Source organism: Aulonocara stuartgranti (genome assembly GCF_965226115.1).
Source record: "Aulonocara stuartgranti genome assembly, chromosome: 11".
Taxonomy (NCBI): domain Eukaryota; kingdom Metazoa; phylum Chordata; class Actinopteri; order Cichliformes; family Cichlidae; genus Aulonocara; species Aulonocara stuartgranti.
In genome coordinates this window covers 22937407-22956349 of record NC_138947.1, presented here as the reverse complement: position 1 = coordinate 22956349, position 18943 = coordinate 22937407, and the positions used below count along the sequence as shown (strand labels likewise).

Genomic DNA, 18943 nt, shown 5'->3' with positions numbered 1-18943 from the left:
AATTTCTATATCAGTTCTTAATTAGCTCCTGATACATTATTCCAATGTATTTTATGAGGGTTAATATATCTGGAATCTGAGTTAATGCCCTTATGAGATAAAGCATTTGTTGTTTGTGTGTAAAGTTGTAAAGGGTATTTTTTTAATTGAGTCAGATGGTAGAAATCCTTCAAAATAGTCACGTAAAAGCAGCATAAAAAGCCATCTGTCACAGAGAAGGGGGAAATATGATAGTCAGGTGTAAATGTCAAGAAAATCGCCATGCAGCTGCACACATTTGTACACAGAAAACGACAAAAATAGTTTGCTTGATAAAGCAGTGGCAGTATTTACTTGTTGCATACTACTTGGAGTTGTCAGATTAACTGTTGGAGAAAGATAAAGCAATAGGTCAATCTGCATGTCAGAAAGGTGTAAATTAGTGAGGCGGTGGGCCTGGGAAAGGGGCCCAGATGATGTATGAATATATGACAAAGTATTAATGTGGTGTGTGTTTGTACTGTGTATACATACATGCAGACATCTGTGCAGAGATATCTGTATCTACCTAATTTAGTCCTCGTGAATTCGACAGTATTTTAATCTTTAAATGCAGCACAATACTGTTACTTAGCAACATATTCTGATTATGTTAAAAATATGACCCTTGACCCTCTAAATCCCACGATACGATTGGATGAGGCAGAACTTCAAAGAGCAGCTTAGGATTCCGTGGCTGTGCTGCAGATAAGCTCTCATAATGAGAATAGTTATGGAGCATTGTAAAATGAAATACCACACTTGGTGTGTGCGTGCTCTGAGTGAGGGGTTTGTAGAGATGAGTGGCTGAGGGGGCACCGCTAAGCATATGCTTAAAAAAAACCTACAACTGCACACCAGCCACATTTATTTTGGGTGCACAATAGTGAATCTAGACATTTCCTGTGACAGAACAGAACAGCCTTGCAACTACACACATGCTCACACACACACCAGTCTTCTCTGTTACTGCCAGTGATCAGCCTCATCAGCACTCTCATTTAAAAACATGAAGACAATCTTAGTATTTGCAAAAACCACAAGAGGGAATAGGTATTTCTAATCGTGCAGAATTGATGTGATCAAATTTATATTGCACAGGTTTACAGGATTAACTGCCTAGTTAATCTATTATATTAGAATTTTACTAATTGATCATTTAATTTTGAATTCATCTATCAGGTTTTTTTTGTCATCAAATAATACTGCTAAATTTATGTCACAATGCCTTGCATACAAAGATATTGACTATATGGGCCAATAGCTGGAGCGTTTGTCGTGCGGATAATCCTCCTGATTAGTGCAGCTCTTTAAAAGACTAATTTTTATATATCTATATGTCAGACCATTAAAGGAAAGCTGTCATAGTCTCGTTGTTTGTGCTGCAGACAGAAAGTGAGAAGCAGTGCTGGAAGCCGGTGCTGGTGGTGGTGACAGAAAAGGACCTGCTGCTATATGACTGCTTACCACGAGGCCAGGAGGCCTGGCAGAGCCCTACACACACTTACCCACTTTTAGCAACGCGGTAGGACCCTCATAAAGATACTGACTTGCAGAAACTTGCACATGCATTAATATTGGGCCTTAACACATTCAATTTGTTTTATGATGACTAACACTATGGTGTTGCTTTTTTCATTTAAAAATGATTTTTCTAAAAATACTTCCAAGCTTAAGAGTGTATATTGAATTTCTTCTCTTTGCTAAAAGGCTTTGTATGTGTTTATTTAGTCTGGTCCACTCAGGCCCTGACCGGGGGTCGCCGCACTCTGGCACAGAGCTGTTCTTTGCCACTCGGACTGGCACACGACTTGGCATTGAGACTCACCTGTTCCGGACTGAGACCACCAAGGACCTGTCCCTGTGGACCAGACACATTGTGAATGGATGTCACGGATCAGCTGAGATGATCAAAGAAGTCTCTACGAGTGAGTCCCGCTACACAGCACACAAACATTAAGATTAAGTGATATAATGCATAAAAAACATAGGAACATGCATATTGATACACCTGCATAGAGACAGGAATGCATGTAGGAGCTATGGCTGGAGCAGGTTGAGTTGTGCGGGTCACTGTGCTGGATTCTGTGATGCTTTCTCACGTGTGTTCAGGCATGCTGCAGCAAATCATATCCAGAGAGATTTAAGAGGCTGCACCAGTAAGTACAGCCTGAGGTCTGGCAAGCGTAAATCTGGTACAAAGAGCATAATATATACAGACTCCTACATCCACTAAAACATTAGGATACCTTTGGGTTTGTGATATAATTTGACAGCCATATGGAGGATGTGGACAAAGTACTTGCTTTTTATAGAAATGAACGCTTTTCTACTGTGTGTGTGTGTGTGTGTGTGTGTGTGTGTGTTCCTGTCTAGCTATCTTTGTGAGGACCAACATGTGCATTCTACTATACTTGTGAGAACCACATTCATTTTTAATGGTTAGGGTAAGGGGCTAGGGAAACCATTATGTCGATGAAGGTCCTCACTAAGATAGCTGAACGGGCTTGTGTGTGTGTGTGTGTGTGTGTGTGTGTGTGTGTGTGTGTGTGTGTGTGTTATTTAGCAGTGAGCACTGGTCATCCCGGGAATTTCAGCAGAATACCACCCCTCCCTCTCCCAAAGCACAGAATGCCCTGGGAACTCCACTTCTCCCTTGGGTGCCCCTTCTCACGTTGCCAAACTAACTTTCTCTTCAGATTCTAGCCAATCACGAAACAGACTTTATTCCGACTCGAGCGGTGACCATCACCGTCATTGTGTCCTCGTTGTCAGTGTAGTTTCTGGAGCATTTATCGCCAAGCTCTTGTTAAAACGTTCCTAAAAATGCGTCTCCACACATGTCACGCTGTGATTAGCGTAGCACGACTTTATTCACGTCTGTGAAACTTAATTTAAAACCTCTAAGCTGCATTGTAAAAGTATGATTTTGTTTGTCATGGCAGTTAGCTGTGAAATGTGAACGCAATCAGCACATTTTCTTTAATCCCATGACTAAACGTTGTCTAGACTGACGCGCGTTGCTCAACATAAATGATCTGTTGCTCTAAACGCAGCAATGACAGAAAGAAATCAAAGGCCACAGCCACGATACAGCCACACAGGTAATTTCTTTTACTTGTCTACTGGATGACCAAAAGACTTCATAGGGGTGTGTGGGTGCATAGTCCTATATTGCTCGGCATAGCTTTGCCCACCTCCAATCTGAGCAGAGGTTGATTCTACCAAGATGAGTGAAAACACATGTGCGGTCATGCAGGGCCTTTAGAGTCTGCTGTAACTATTTTTGGCCACTCAGGGGTAGCTGAAAAAAATTCTATGAAAACAGCAACAACATATTATCATCATTCAAATTGATATGACCAACTTAAACACCCAGCAGACTGAGAAACGTTCAAATTCATCTGGAGTCGTGCTTCTTTTCATTCTCTTTTCAGGCATCTGTCTCTTAATAATCCTCAGGAAACCAGAGAGCTGCTTTGACTCTAGCTAAGTCTCCCTGCTGTTTGCTGCTTGACTTTTTTTTGACAGCTGCTTTATTTGCTAAAACATCTGCATGCACAACATCTGTAAAGACTGTTTATATGCTAGTAGTGCTAGCAGTAAGAAAAACTCAGTTGGGTTTTAAAAACCCATCGATACATTTTCTTCTCCTTATCTAATTTGGGGTTGAGAGTGTTACATTCCAGCTTGAGAGGCGGGGTCAACCTAGGACAGGTAGCCAGTCTTGTGTCAGGGCTAAAGCAAAGAGACTGATAACCACTCACCACTCACCATTTTGCATGTTCTTCCTGTGTCTGTGTGGGTTCTCTCTCGGTTACCCACACAGTCCAAAGACATGCAGCTGACTGGTGGGGTTAAAAACCAAGCAACAAAAAGTGGTTTTGAAAATGTTTTTCTGATGTTTCCTGATTAGTAGAGGAAGGAGATTCACAATTTGTGAGCATTTTAAATCCCAGTCCCAGTCTCTGCTATGCTTTAACTTGGACCTCGGGCCAACCAGGACCAGTAATCTGCTGAGCAGACTTCAGGGATGTGTGGCAGTGATGTGTGTATGTGTAAAGCAAAGGGGTGCCAACCCTTTTAATACTGGTCTGAACCCTTCCATGATCATTTAGCATATTAAAATGTTAACGTTTCCTCCTTAGCACTAAGCAGAGAGGAACCGCTTAGGGTGTTAGTTTTACAGGTCTTTTAAATTAATAAAGCAACCTGATGGAAAACAACAGATTAAATGCAAGTGATTCACTAAAGTTCTAAAATCTGATGAATATAACAACGATCCAGCCAAGAGTTGTTGAGATTTTACTCACAGCTCATGTTTTTAAAACTCATGTTGACTGTAGAGGTCAGGTCGGGAGGCGCCATCTTTTGGGAACGGCAATAAATATACAAATTTATTCCTTTGCAGACCATTTAACATTTGTGTGTGGATGGGGTATTTATCACTTTCGTCCAACTAACAGGTCTACTGAACCATGCTATTACCACTGCTACAAATGTTTATTGTAATAGATTTCTTTGATTAATTTTTTGACTATACTTTAATATTCTTTTGGGTAATAAGTTGGTGACACGGGGTTTTGAATCTCCATTGCTCCCTATACCTAACCTTTTTTCTAGAATGGACTGATGCACATTCCTCAGTGCATTTGCTCATGTGTCAGCGGTTGCCACTTGAGGATTCATTATACTGACCTTGTCTGCTTTTCGTCTGTGTTATATTCTAAATCATCCTTATAGTTTATTCACTGTCAGATCCTATAATAAAGATTTGCTCTGAAGATGGATTAACTTTCACTCACTCATCGGGCAGAAGGCCGTTCTTGAGGGGCTTTAAAGGCGTATTTGAAATCAAATTTTGTGAGCTCTCGGCCTGCTGTCATTCCCTTTATTATTATTATCCAAGGTGACTTAAACCTTCTCGAGGTTATTCTGGTATTTTAAGCAATTAGCGGAAGAAGTCACTGCCACGATGTTCTGTGGTGCATATCATGGCATAATATATGAATAGTTTAAACCTTACTCATGTCTACCGTAAATCCTCTCTCCCTGCCTTCCGACATCTGCATGCTTTTCACCAGTGTTAATCAAAATCAATAACTGAAAGCTCTCCGCCTTCCCTCCTGTAATGCACGCTAATTAGCATGTGTGATTTGCCTAATGCCGTTTTACATGGGTCTTGTAGCGAGACCGCTTTCTCAACTGTGTTTTCCAAAGTCAAGCAAACTTTACTCTCAGCTTCAAACCATTAGCTGTTTAAAGTCAGCAATCCCCACGTCCTCCTTTTCAAGCTTCTCTTTAATGTTGTCGTTGAAGTGACAGCTGCAGAACCTGCCGAATTGTCTTGGAGGTCGATACAGTCTCCTTAATGAACAGGTAAACCTCTTAATGACTTAGAGGACTTTAAAAAGCAATTTTATCTCAGGGGCTGTGGGAAATTAACCTATTAACCTGCTGCGACACTTGAAGACCGGAGCTGTGGGTTGCAGTTTCAAAATATGAGGTACTCTGCCTCCTCCTAATGAGTTACAAGTTACAAGACAAATAATACTGAATGCAACTTTTTGTCTCCTAATAATCTTTTAGAATTTCCACTTGTTGGTGTTTGTAACACACTTAGTGTCTCCCTCCTTTTTTTTTTCTCTGACCCCTCTCTTTCCCTGATTCATTTGGCTCCTCTCTGGCTCCCAGTGTTATCACTTTCTGCCCCTCCTTCTGTCTCTTCCACTCACCATCAGGCAGAAAGAAGGGCTTTTGTTGCTGCCTGAAAAGCCTCTTTCTCCCTCTGTGTGTGTATTCTTGTGGGAACTTTCTCCACAGAACAATGTTCTCAGGTAGAAGACTTTCAGGTCTAATATTCTCTCCTGAACACAACAAAGACCGCCACTCTTTGTTTCATTTGCAGCGCCATTTATACCATTAGGAACACGCTGTTCCCGTCACATTGTTTATACATCGTTAGAAAAATATTACACGTTATGAGACTCATTTTTCATCGGGGGTTAAAACAGGATATTATCCTCTATTTGACTGTATGTGTGTGGCTCAGCTTCTATTTGAATCAGACTGCTCTCCATATCAACATTACTTCCTGAAGCGTAGTCATCACACAGGTTGTTGTTTGAGTATCACAGGCAATAAGTAGGAAAGAGATTAATTTATTGCTTTATTTACTTGAATGTAATTTGAGTCTCTTTTGTGCTACATTTAACAACATTAACATAAAGTTGCATATATTTCAATTTGTTATAAATGCAAATGGAGATCAGACAAAAGTGGACAAAAGACCTTTCACCTCCTAGGACCTGGCGTCCACATATGTGGACATCACATTTTGGGTTATTTATACCAAAATAGTCAATTTTTCTCTACAAGGGCCTGATATCCACTTACGAGGACATTATACTGCTACTGTTCTATCAAATGTTTAAACAAATATCCTCATATGTGGCTCTCATTTTTCTTAGAAACAAAAATTAGGTAAAAAAAAAAAAATAAATCTGGTAATTCTTTGTTTTTACATTCATCAGCTCCCAATCAGCCCAAATATCAAAGAGAAATTAAAAATGCATGTCGTGGAAGAGTTCAGGTCTTAGGAGGTTAAAAATACTCAAACACTGCCAGATACTTTATATTTGTCACCATGTTGTTCACATTGCTCTCCAACTTTTATGTCAGTGTTTTTTGGTTTTGTTTGTCAAGAGTTCAAAGAAGTTCAAACTGAGGTGGTCGTCTCAAGAAACGTAGCTGTTCATAGCGTGAGGTGTACAGTAAGCTTGGAGTGTTTGAAGGATTTTCAAAGATTACAGGTGTCAACAAGTTTCCGCCTGTTTAACTAAAAAAAAAAAAGCAGATACTTGAGCATTAATATTAAGCCAGCAACACTAATAATGCTGTACACCTGCATGAATGTCATTGGCTGTAACAGCACTCAGCTAATGTAAATCTGGCTTTAGTTTTGTGTCTTAACTAAAGCTGTGCCACGTTTATCACTTTTATGCGCTCCCTATAACTTGACCCAAACCTGCAGCTTTTAATCTCTGTGCACCTGCAGTTTGTGCTCCTACTTTTGCTTTGTAACGAGTATGATGAAGTGCTAATTGAGCACATTCGTGTAGCATTTTGTTCCACGCTTGTTTTACAGCTGACAGCTCCCGCTGTTTGTAATCTAGAATAAGACATTCCAGAGTGAAATTAAAGTTTCTTTTTTGCCTTTCTGCTGACCCACACTGAAATATGCTTGAAAAGAGCAAAATCAAAATGAATGTAGAATGCATTTCTGTGTTTAATTACATTCTTGTGCACTGCAAATTACCCTGTACGGGGGAAATAAAACTCACAGGAAGTCAAGTCACATTTGCTAACCGTCCTCTCTTAGTTGTTGTTGTTGTTGTTGTTGTTTTTTTGTTTTTTTAGATAAACTGAAACATGGTAGTCTGATTAGGAAGGTTTAACTGCCAACATAGTTAATTAGACATTATGTGTCTCTTTCAGTTTAACGACAAGCTAACAACTACTAAACCCTAAAGAGCAACAATGTGGTTTACTGGAGGTCGTTATTCACCAGGACGTGAAGTGACGTGTGTTTTTGGGTTATTTTCATGTTAAAAGACAAACAGAAGACACAGACTTAGTTTAGCTGCTGACTACTTGAGGTTTTCTTTGAAAATCTTCACAAAGCTGTCTTTCTTAAAGATTTTTTCCACCTTGACAAGATCCCCGAGATCCAGACGAACAGAAGCATTCCCACAACAAAATACTCAGACGACCGTGTTTCACTGTGGAGACGGTGTTCTGTAGCTCGTGCACCTCTTCTTTCTCCAAACATAAGCAGTATCTCTTTGGCCAAACTAGACTCTAGTTTGGTGTCATCTAACCAAAGCCTGCGCTTCCAGTATCCATAATTTTCTCCAGGTTATCCTTTGCATACTATAATATTGCCTAAAGTTGTCTGTTCTGCAGAAGTGGAGTTTTTCTTGCTCTGCAGGCTTGCAGTTCATTCCTCTGCAGGATTTTTCTTCTTTGAGGCAATTCCAGACTCAGCCAAGTCATTCACTCATGTCTTGGCAGTTGTTCTGGGGTCTTCAGACACATCTCTCACTAGTTTTCTTTTCAGTTTTTGAGATCTTTGATTCTTGCCTCTACCAGGCTTGTTCTGCACTGTGTGGCTCTCTTTGTTGATGATACTTCTCACTCCAGTTCTTGACACATGGAAATGTTGTGATATCTCTGTATATCCATCGCCTACCTCTACAAAGTTAAAGCTTATCATTGCACAGCAGTGGTTTGTGCTATGGATTACATTGACACTGATCATTTTTGTTATTTTCTGAAATTATTCTGTTATTGTGTGAAAGTAGAATAGAATTAATACTTTGTAAAGAAAACTAGTGTGTTTAGAAATGCTGAAAATCACCTGCGATGTTAAAAGTGCTTTTAAACAGTGCCTCGTGTGTGTGTGTGTATATCTACATACAAACATCCATCCTTGTACACACATCTTGGTCAAACAATAGAAAGATAACATCTCTCTTCTCTCTTACCGTCTCTTTGTCAAACAAACACGCTGCTTGGTAGATCAGATATCGTCAGGAGAGCACAGTTTGTGCTGCAAATGAAGTTTTCGTCTTGCGGCCTTCACGTCTGCTGCAGGGAGTGGAGGTATTCTGCTGTCAAGGAGTGAAAAATAAGGCTAAATGCACCTAGATCACACAGTGCGGGGACAAGGCAAAGCAGGAGGAGCTGATAAAGATAGTACACTCAGCTTTCAGCTAAGACACCTGCTGTGACGAGAGGAGGAAGAGCGGGAGAAAAGTGATGAGAAATGTTGTAAAATAGAGAAATTACACTCCCTGCTTTCAGCCGAATGAGAAGGAGAGTGTGTCACTGAAATGCTGCTACTTCATTTAGTAAGTAAACAGATATGAGATACAAGAGATACGAGGGTTTGGGTTGTTTATAACGTGCCAAGACTGACAACCAGCCCTCGAACGGCACTAATAAACCATATTACTGGCATGAATATGCAAAAGCTCTTTTAGATCAGCCATCCCAGTTCACTCAGAGGAAGTGTACCTCTCTTGGATGTAGTATAGCTAATGTTCCAGTCTCTTGTTGGACTTTGGGTTCCACAGGCACAGTTGTTATAGACTGTGAACAAAACACAGCTTTTGTCAGTGAGCAACACTTTGTAAGGATTTTATGGTTTTTACACATAAAAAAACAAAATTTTTCCCTTGTATGTTAAGACTAGCTATTCTACTCTTGCTCTCTGCAGGTATCCTTTAGACCTCACTCTTCCACCTCCAAGCCAAGCATCGTGAGCACCTTGTTAACAGTCAAAAATCTTTGTCTTCCAGGTTGTCTGTACCGGGGTCAGGAGTGTCGGCTGGCGATCCACTATGAGAGGGGCTTCTCTGTGCTGGCTGACCCGAAAGCAGAAGATGGGGAGGACTTTGAGGAGAGAGTAGCTCGCACTACTAGCAAGCCCCAAGTTCTCCTCTCTTACCCCTTTGAAAAACTAAAGATGTCTTCAGATGACGGAGTACGCATGCTGTTCCTCGACTTTGGGGGGAAGGAAGGGGAAATTGTGAGTGTTTTTTTTTTTTTTTCTTTGGTTCATTTTTTGTATTTTTAACTTCACATTTAGACACACAAACCCTCACAAAATATGTTCATGTATAAGAATCGGTTTCTTCTAAGAGGTGAACACTGATAGTAGTGATTGTATTTTTGTGAGGGTTTTTTGTTTGTTTTTCAGCTACACCATAGTTTAATTGAAAGATATCATAACGGCACTTCTATAAAGTCTTGTTCTTGGAGTCGGCACAATCTAATAAAAAGAATGAGTTTGAGTTTCTAAGGCTGTGAAAGTCAAACGTGCAGCAGCCACAAAGTGTCACTGAAAGGAGGAGTTACTTTAGTAGCCCAGATGTTTCTGCAGATGTTTCCCAGGCCTGTTCAAAATCAACTTTAAACAAACACACATTATGACACATAATTTCTTACATTTTCCTGACTATAAACCATACCTGTTACATTTCTAACCATGATTCAGAGGTGGTGTTTATTTTAGTGAAGAGGTTTGTAAAAACCTTGTTTTATTGACAGGTGGGTAAGGCACGGGCCAAAATGCTGACTCGGATCTTCCCGAGGAAGTTGCCGTGGATTCCTTGAATCCAAAGGGTTCAGTTGCAGCTTGATTTTCCAGTAATTCACATTTTAAAAGACACTATGTCCTAAAAAGTGTTTAAGTGGTATAATTATGTCAGCGTTTAGAAATACTGGTGAGTAAAAAGCATCAGGCTTAAATGGGTGTGGTTACACACACCTCACAGTAAACAGAATAGGTTCATTCCCACTCTCAGGGGCTTTCGCAAGGCCTTCTGGGAATTAAGGAACACGAGCTGCGCTAGAAGCAAGCGCAACAGGAAGAAGGAATGTGGTACAGCAGAAAGTAAATTACAGCACTTAATCAAAAAATCTGAAATGAAATAAACTTCGCACGAACACTTAAGTCTTTGAAGGTAAGAGCACACGAGTTTTCCTTAAAAATAGCCCGTCACTTACTGTAAGAGTTTTAATCTGTTTTACACCACCTAGCAGTTCACTGATTAGATGTCCAGGTGGCTCATGTTTCAGAGGCCAACCTCGAGTAATTCAGGACCAGAAAACAGCCGAGTGCAAACCCAAGCCAGTGTGTGCATCAGTGTGGTTTAGGTTGGATTTTATGTGACTATTAATGTGCCTGTAGAGTACCTTTCCCCAGCCTTTAAACAAAGTGTTTACCCAGAGCAACAACATTGCCTTTGCATCACTCATAAAGCCGTGTCATTTACTGTATGCTGGAAGAGAGAGTGATGGTGAAACAATATAGACTCCCCAGGCTTATGGGATTTAGAAATTGGAAACGGATGTTTATGTCAACGCCTCGATCTGCTGTGACAGTCCACATACAGCTCTGTGTAGAACTTCTGTCGGATACACTAGCGTTTGACTGCTCCGTTTAAGCTGATGGCAAATAAGCAAAGACTTTGGCGCTTTGAATCAAAACCCACTGCTGACTACCTTAGCAGAAACAGCTTTAGTGTCTATAGTGTTTCTGAAATCCCAGCACAGCTATAGGCTTTATAAGAGGAATCCCAAGACATTTGCGGATGTGGCTGATGGCTCATTAGCTCATCGTTTGAAAAAGGAGATAACTAGGAGTCTTTTTTTCCCCCACACAGTATGTACTGTACTGTAAATTTAGCAGGATCTAAACTTGTCTAATTTTGTCACAGATGCACATACAGAAAGCGTGTAATATCAAGCCAAGCTTTATGGTCCAATCACAGTGTAGCTACATGTAGATCTGCTCTGGCTTCACTTGTTTCTGCAGTGTTACAGTTAACCATCTAAACAGTAGTTTTAGTGTGAATTTCTAGGTTAAATCTCCCCACTAACCTCAGGAACAGGATATGAGTCACAGTACCGGTGAAATCACCCACTGTTGATTCAGGCTATGAGAGAGCTTTGTTCATAGTGATGTGGTGTTTGCGTGCATACTTGTGTGTGCTTGGCACCAGCTAGGGCCGTCTAATACTTGCCACATGGAGAACCATTTGTGTGCAGTTAGTTTTGAGTATATTTCTTTTGGTTTTAAGTGCTTTGCAGATTCATTTTCTGTTTTTTTTTTTTTAAATATACATAGATCATTGTTTCTCATTTGTATCCCAGCTGTGTTTTTGAATTTTTAATCCTGTTGTTTTTCTTTTCCTTTTATAGCAATTGGACCTCCACTCATGTCCAAAGCCAATCGTCTTCATCCTCCACTCTTTCCTCTCTGCTAAGATCTCCCGCCTGGGTCTGGTAGCTTGATGGCGTCTCCACAAAGGGACATGTAAACTTCTTTGAAAGCAGAACTCCACCTTGTCTGTCCACCTATCTGCAGCCTGCATGCAGTTAAACCACCTCAAACTCCTTCAGTCGGAAACCCGAGCTGAGCGAATGTAGCCTCTATCTGGAAATCAAACTCTGTATGGATTCTCCAACTCTATCTTTAAGAAAAAAAAATTAAGAAAGAGATCAAAGTGAAAATGTGCTCTTAACAGACTCTCTGTAATGGCTGCATGGACTGAAATGTTGATTGAAGAAACACGGAGGAAAGTTCAGACTGGCCTAGATACAGAAGGATGACATAAGGACATATGAAAGGAGAATATCGGGCATTGCTGTCACGTTCGGATTTGGAAGGACTGTCCACGTGTAGCAGGCCTGGGATGAATTCACTTTCCATTCAATCAAAATACCAGGCAAACTGCCTTCCATTTACCAATTAAATAATTTATTTACCATTAGCTCTGAAAGGACATTCTGAATTTCACTTGTCATTTTTCTTCCACAAACACTTGACACACTGTGGAAAAACTTTGCGCATTTGTCTTTATTAGCGTCCCCTGAGATGTCTCGCTAGCAGTGTCGGCATTCATCATCGGAGCTCGTCGCCACAGTCCGCGGCTCGGATTCCCACAGTGTGACAGCTCATTCAGATTCAAAATGTCACTGTATTCTTTTAATACACCGCACACAATAAGCTGGTGGCCCAGTATTTGAGCTGACAGCGATCTGACAGTTAAATTAGCGTTACATGCATGGAGTTTTACGTTCAGGGCGTAGGGATGCGTTTGATTAAATTATCCCTGACAGAACTACAGCTAAATAAGACATGTAGAGTATTTTGGAAAATCTATTTTGAGCAGATAATTTAAAGAAGCAGTTTAATCTTTTAGGTAAATATGCTCGTTGATGCTCCTGCTGAGAGATGACTGCTATAAGCACTTGCGACCACTTTATTAGGAACTACTAACGCATTTAAAAGCTCTGCCAGAACTGTGACCTCTTATGAAGTCGCATTTTCAGTTTCTCTACCTTTTTGAGCCCTTCACGTGTGCCCGTGGGTTGGTACCTTTCAGTACAGTGCTGTCCAAAGCACACCGATGACCTCGCTCAGAAATACAAACTAAAAGTCAGGATGTGGAAACAGCATGACATATTAAACCCCAAAGATAATGTTTAATGCATGAATTTGCACCACTAACCACAGGTTTCTTACCATTAGCTAAATGCTTACTTTCTTCTGCCATCCTTTTCTTCATGTTAGTAACTCAGAAAGTAGGATACCATTATTTGAGCAGTTTTCTTGGATTTATGTGAGACGTTTTTGCGTGAATTTTCCGAGTAGTATTCCAGCACAGCATGAACAGCTAGTCTGGCTCTGTCTTCCCCATTTAATCTTTACTCTACTAGTAAGTTGATTTTGTTATCTTTGGACACAGTGAGGCTAACTTGGTCGAAAAATAAAGACTTTGCCTGAAAACAGTTAATCTTAAACTTACATAATAAAGTTTATTTACCTATTCTGAGGGAAAAATATTTTTCCACAAAATGCCATTGGAGAAAATGTTACCAGTTGCTAAATTGACCTTGTGGTAAAGGGGATTTAGTCTAAAAAAGACTGCAGCTAAGAACTTGACTAATAACAGTAAACTCTGTAAAACAATAACTTGATGTTTTCACACAATAAACACATGACGTGTTAATAAGTCAGCTCTAGAACCTTTGGACAGACCCAGTGTAGCTGTTTCCTCTTTCCACTCTAAGCTGTGGTCTGTGGCCTTATGTTTAGATGACTGAGTGAGCCTTCTCGTTTAGATCTTTTTAACAAACTGAGTCAGCATACCTCTCATCATTTCAAACAATCTCACTAAGAGTATCCAGTCCGATCAGACGTGATGATGCTGTTTTGCTCCTCTTGTCTTAATTCCAGGGCTGACAATTTCCCAGCACACCTCTCTCTACATCACAAACTGCTTACAAACTGCAACCCGATCACGAAAATACCTGCCATGTATAATTCAAGTGATTCTCAGTATTTGTACTGAAACTTAAAGTTCGATGAAATATTGCCCCAAACTTCCTGTATTATTTGTGAGGAAAAACCAAAACAAGTTGGCTATCGTGGTCTTCAATCCTGCTTTAGTCCTGTAGCCGCCACGCAGCTCATTATTCTTTTAGATGTCATGCAGCAGATCAACTCTGTATGCCGCTCTGTCTCTGACAGGCTGGCTGCCGGCTCTTTTCTCGTGCCTTTAAACATCTGAAGAAAGTAAATATTTGAATTATAAAAGAAGTGAATCAGAGATCACAGGGTGAGCATGAAATAGTGTGACTTCTATGATGGCTGTTAAAAGTGGTATTTTTGTGTTTGCGTTCTTTATATTGTAAACACACTGAAATATTTCCAGTGGTCATTTACACACACACACACACACACACACACACACACACACACACTGTGATTGTAATCTTACTACACTGTAGAAGAAATTTTTGTTGTACTGATAGTAAAAGAGACACTGTAACACCTCGATAATCCAGCACTTACTGATAATGCCAAACAGCGAGATGCTCTTTGACTAAAGGATGCTTTGATACGTAGAATACTCCGATGCCTTCGGCAGCTACTGTACTGTCACTCACAATGAAAAGCTTAGTTTTTAATTCAAACTCTGCACATAAATCATGTATTTAACAACAGTGACATGATGAGTTTGTTTTCATTGTCTTCCTTTGTGATTTACTCGTTGCTCATTAACACTGAGGACCAATCAACACTACTGCCATGTTAAAATGTAAATTAAATCTGTTGATAATATTGGCTTTCAGCTCATTTTTTTTTATGATGTTATGATGGAGCACTCGAATTGTCTCTTCCTTCAGCTTCGGGCTCAAGCTGAGCACAACGCTACCTGTAAATATTTTCTCTGCAGTGCAGCGAAAACCAAGTTTTACTTTAACAGAGAGTTGGGATGAATAGCAGCGTGCTAAATTACAGTGTATTGGTGGCAGATCAGCTTTACTTAGAAAGTGTTTTATTGGCTATTTCAGCAGATAGGATTCATGGAGCAGTTGAGTTGTGTGTTGCACTTAATGCGGCCATAACTCTTGACACTGTTTACTTGAATCCTAGGTGATGAGGTAGCATCCTTTCTCTCTTCCTCCTCCACACACTGGACTGGCACGTCGTGTTTCCGTCGAGGTTGACGTGTTGTGACCTGAAACAAAGTAATAACTCTCAACATTGTTTACTAGCCGACATCCTTTGCCAGTAAATTTTCCCACCTCTCCAAAGCTCCTTGCGTTCCCCTTCTGTTCGAGCTGATATTGAGCTCAGAAGTCAGACTCTCAGCAGGACACCAAACGTCTGCAGATAGTAACGGTTGCATCATATGAAAGAAAATCACTTCTCCACAGGTCAGCTTTCCCACTGAGACACGCACAAGGCTGTGTTTGTGGTAAGCTTAATACCTGAAAACGCACACAAATGGACCAACGGCGTTTGTGCTGAAATTTTGCGCACGCACCGAACCACAGAAACGTGAACGCTCGCGTGTGCCCAGCCTTCTCACGGAGGGAGAGTGAGAGAATGGACCGTATTGAGTGAGGCTTTCAGCTTTTCATTTTAAGGGCTTGGCAAAGTGCCAAATCAATTAGCAATCAGTCATAAACTGTGTGTCTGTTTGTGTGTGAGAGCGGCCCAAAGTTGTGTTTTTGTGCACACAGTGGATACCTCTCTCAGCAGCATGCAACTGCATTCCACTAAAGTTGTTTTTTTGTGTGTTTTTAATGCATGTGTGGGTGGAGGGGGCGTGAAGGGGCTCTGAATGAATAGCTTTTCTCTTGGCTGAGCCTCTTGTTGCATTCCTCAACTGTGGCAGGTCCTCACAGGTCCTGGGTCGCTTACGTGTGCGTGTTTGCATGTATTTGCATTTGGCTGCATGCAAGAGTGTAAATCTGCTGTATGTTTTGTGTGAGTTGGAATCAGAATTGCTGGAGGAACAGAACAGAGCATGTAGGATGAAGAAAAGAAGGCACGCAGAAGGCTAAAGTCAATAATCGACTCATACATTTATGAGGTGAAATGTCTAGATGGAAACTTAAACTTTTATACGGGTCCTTACTTTAGTAACATAAAAGAAGTAGAGTCTGGCTGAATGGCATGAAATGCTGAAAAGTCATGGTCCAGAGGTACAGACTACGAATGGTGTGATCCAGACAGCAGAATACTTGAATAGCCAGTATGTTTCACTTCGATTCATGGGATAACCTGCGTGTGTGTGTGTGTGTGTGTGTGTGTGTGTGTGTGTGTGTGTGTGTGTGTGTGTTGGACAGGGCCCTTTCTATCATACACACACCCACTTGCACATTCTCTAACTGAACAAACTCACCTAAAATATTTGATTATTATTTAACTACTATAGTAAAAAAAAAAAAAAAAAAGAAAAGACGAATAACCCAAGTTTGCAAGTGAAGGTACACTAAATCTGTCATGTGGCTTCATGAATGTCACAGTGCAGTTTACACTTTGTTGCCTTTACTACAGCACGGGGCTCCAGACATTCAGTGCCCTTGAAACACTATGCATTTAAGTTGCAGATAACGCTTGAAGGTAACCACATTGCATTATCACAACGTTAAGTTGATATGACAAATGTGTTTGCAAAGTAATCCTTGTTTACATTAACAGCATGCACAATGCAAAATTAGCATTCATTTAAAGTCATTCAAATGTCATAGTAATATTTTCTCTTTTTTAAAGGTACAGTCAGACATCTTTTTAGTTTAGTTCATAGAAAATTATAATGTTTTACTTAGAAATATACAGTCATTAGTGGGTAATTATGTCTTTCAACAGATTAATGTGTTCTCATAAACAAATAAATGCAAAGTGAGCGGGTTTGTGGAAGCCACCAAGTCGTCCCATTGTCTTGAATAGAGTGGTCGAGATGGAGATCGCTGGTCCACCTAATCATATTTTATGGATGTGGCCATACGCGGTACGCTTTTACATGCCATGGCAAATTTTTATTTCTGAAATAAGGGACACACAAAAAAATTCTGTTGCTGAAAAATACGACAGAAAGGAACCAGCCTGATAGTTGATAAGACATTCAAGTAGTTCTCTCGTCTATATTAATTTTATAGAAACAAATGGTGATGACATTATTATTATTATTATTATTATTATTATTATTATTATTATTATTATTATTATTATTAATAGACTCCAAAACAGATCAAGAGTAGCCTTGTTGTCTACTTTGAAAACACTTTGTTCCAAATTACAAGTAATTTTTTCCAGGTGTCCTATAAAACAGCTGGCAGGGCTGACTGTCGTTGCTGCTTTGTCTCTAGAAGCTCCCATAATAAGAGTCATCATGATTCAAAATTTCTAAAAGTTTAACAACTTTAAATTTTATGGAAAGTTTGTAATTGGTGATTGGTTTAGTGTTTGTGTGATGCTTCCCTTCAGGACTCAGTACTGGATTTCATTTGCTATCAAAACTTCAAACTTTTTCTAAAAGTAAAGATAAAAATTACAACGTAGATTAAGACATGATGCCACCATAAAAAGCACTTGTAATGCACCTCCTAAGTCTCTGTCCCGACTATCTCATATGCACTGGGCAGAAATCCTGAGTAAAAAATGTCTTATTTCTCCATATTTTAGTCATGTTCTCTCTGCAGCAATAAGTATGTAATGATTCCAGGATTAAGCAGGTGTAAAGTGGCTTTAAAAGTGCCACTCAGTGTGTTTTCATGAAGGCTGAAGAATTGACTATGGTAGTATTTTACACATTCTTTGTGAGCTATATGCAATAATGTCACAAAGGCCTGCAAAGGGGATGTATTGAACTGTTGAAGGTGATCCTCAAGTGCGACGTGAAGGATGGGATTGTGCTCAGTGGAATTCTAAATGCTTTCATTACCAAGAAGTACCTCAACAGGAGCTCCTATCTCACATCCTGATGAGTGTGTGTGTGATGAGTTATTGAGTGCCTAAGGACATTACTGCTTTGTACATTTGTCAGACTGCATTGGACAACAGTAATAGGGTCAAAATCACATCTGGATGTTTATGTTTTTTTTAAACCATATGCTGTTAAAATGCCCCAAATTAGTTTCTATATTTCCTTTAAGCACAGCACTGGTGGATCATAGGTTTGTTGTCTCCAGGTTTACAAAAAGTAGGAGTTGCAATGCCATATCCAGAAAAGTGAAACTGCATCCATGTCCTAGAGCCAGATCTGGGCTCAGCCTGCACAGTTTACACCAGCAACAATATGGTTTTGCTGCTCCTTAGATCCACGATCCACAGGGACAGACATTGGTACTGGGTGCTTGATGCCAGAAAAGGCAGGAACCTGGTCACAGATCAGTCATAGGAATGTTGTATTTTAATGACCATAAAGTGAACAGCAACCCTTCTCTAATCAAAATCTTGACAATATAAGTTTTATTTCTTCTTACTTTCCCTGCTGGCTTTTCGTGGCTTTAAAATATCTTTTTTCGGGCTAGTTTCCTACTAAAGTTATATCAGAACTGATAACTCAAGGACTCTGGAATCTGGTTACTGATGTGTTTTAAATGAGGCAGTGCAAGAATGGCTGTGAGACAAAAGAACACTTTGTAGGCATTGCAAGAGAAGAAAAACTGGGTCATCTCCTCACCCTCTCCCTATTATTATCTGTAAATAGACAAGAGGAGGATGAGTAACCTTCTCAGCAACATGCACATCCTGTCCACAAACACAGGAAAGCACACCGTCTGTCAGCATCAGACCGATAGAGAGCATGTTGCTGTGACCCTCTCTCTTAAGGAGGGCTCTTCTTCAAGGTCTGCTGCTGCAAAAACATCCGCCTCCATGTAACCTATACACATGCACGCCCTCAACTCATGAAACTATGTACTCCCACCGACTGTACACAACCTTTCACTGTTTTTGGCAGCAAAGGAGAGACAATCCATCTACCCGCCCCCTTTCTCTCCAAGTTCAAATATGATACGCAGTGCAAAGTGCCAGTCTCTGGGAACGTGATGA

At 40.2% G+C, this 18943-nt stretch overlaps 1 protein-coding gene across 1 annotated transcript in view; it reads left to right on the top strand.

The window, feature by feature from the left end:
* The window catches only part of sntb1 (syntrophin, basic 1), a 36909-nt gene extending 22193 nt beyond the window's left edge, over positions 1-14716 (top strand). The window contains exons 5-8 of the mRNA XM_082551971.1: positions 1407-1543; positions 1750-1946; positions 9381-9610; positions 11788-14716. Coding sequence (XP_082408097.1) covers positions 1407-1543; positions 1750-1946; positions 9381-9610; positions 11788-11880 — 657 coding nt within the window. The 3' untranslated portion in view covers positions 11881-14716. The remainder of the gene's footprint in view (positions 1-1406; positions 1544-1749; positions 1947-9380; positions 9611-11787) is intronic.
* The last annotated feature ends 4227 nt before the right edge of the window (positions 14717-18943 follow it).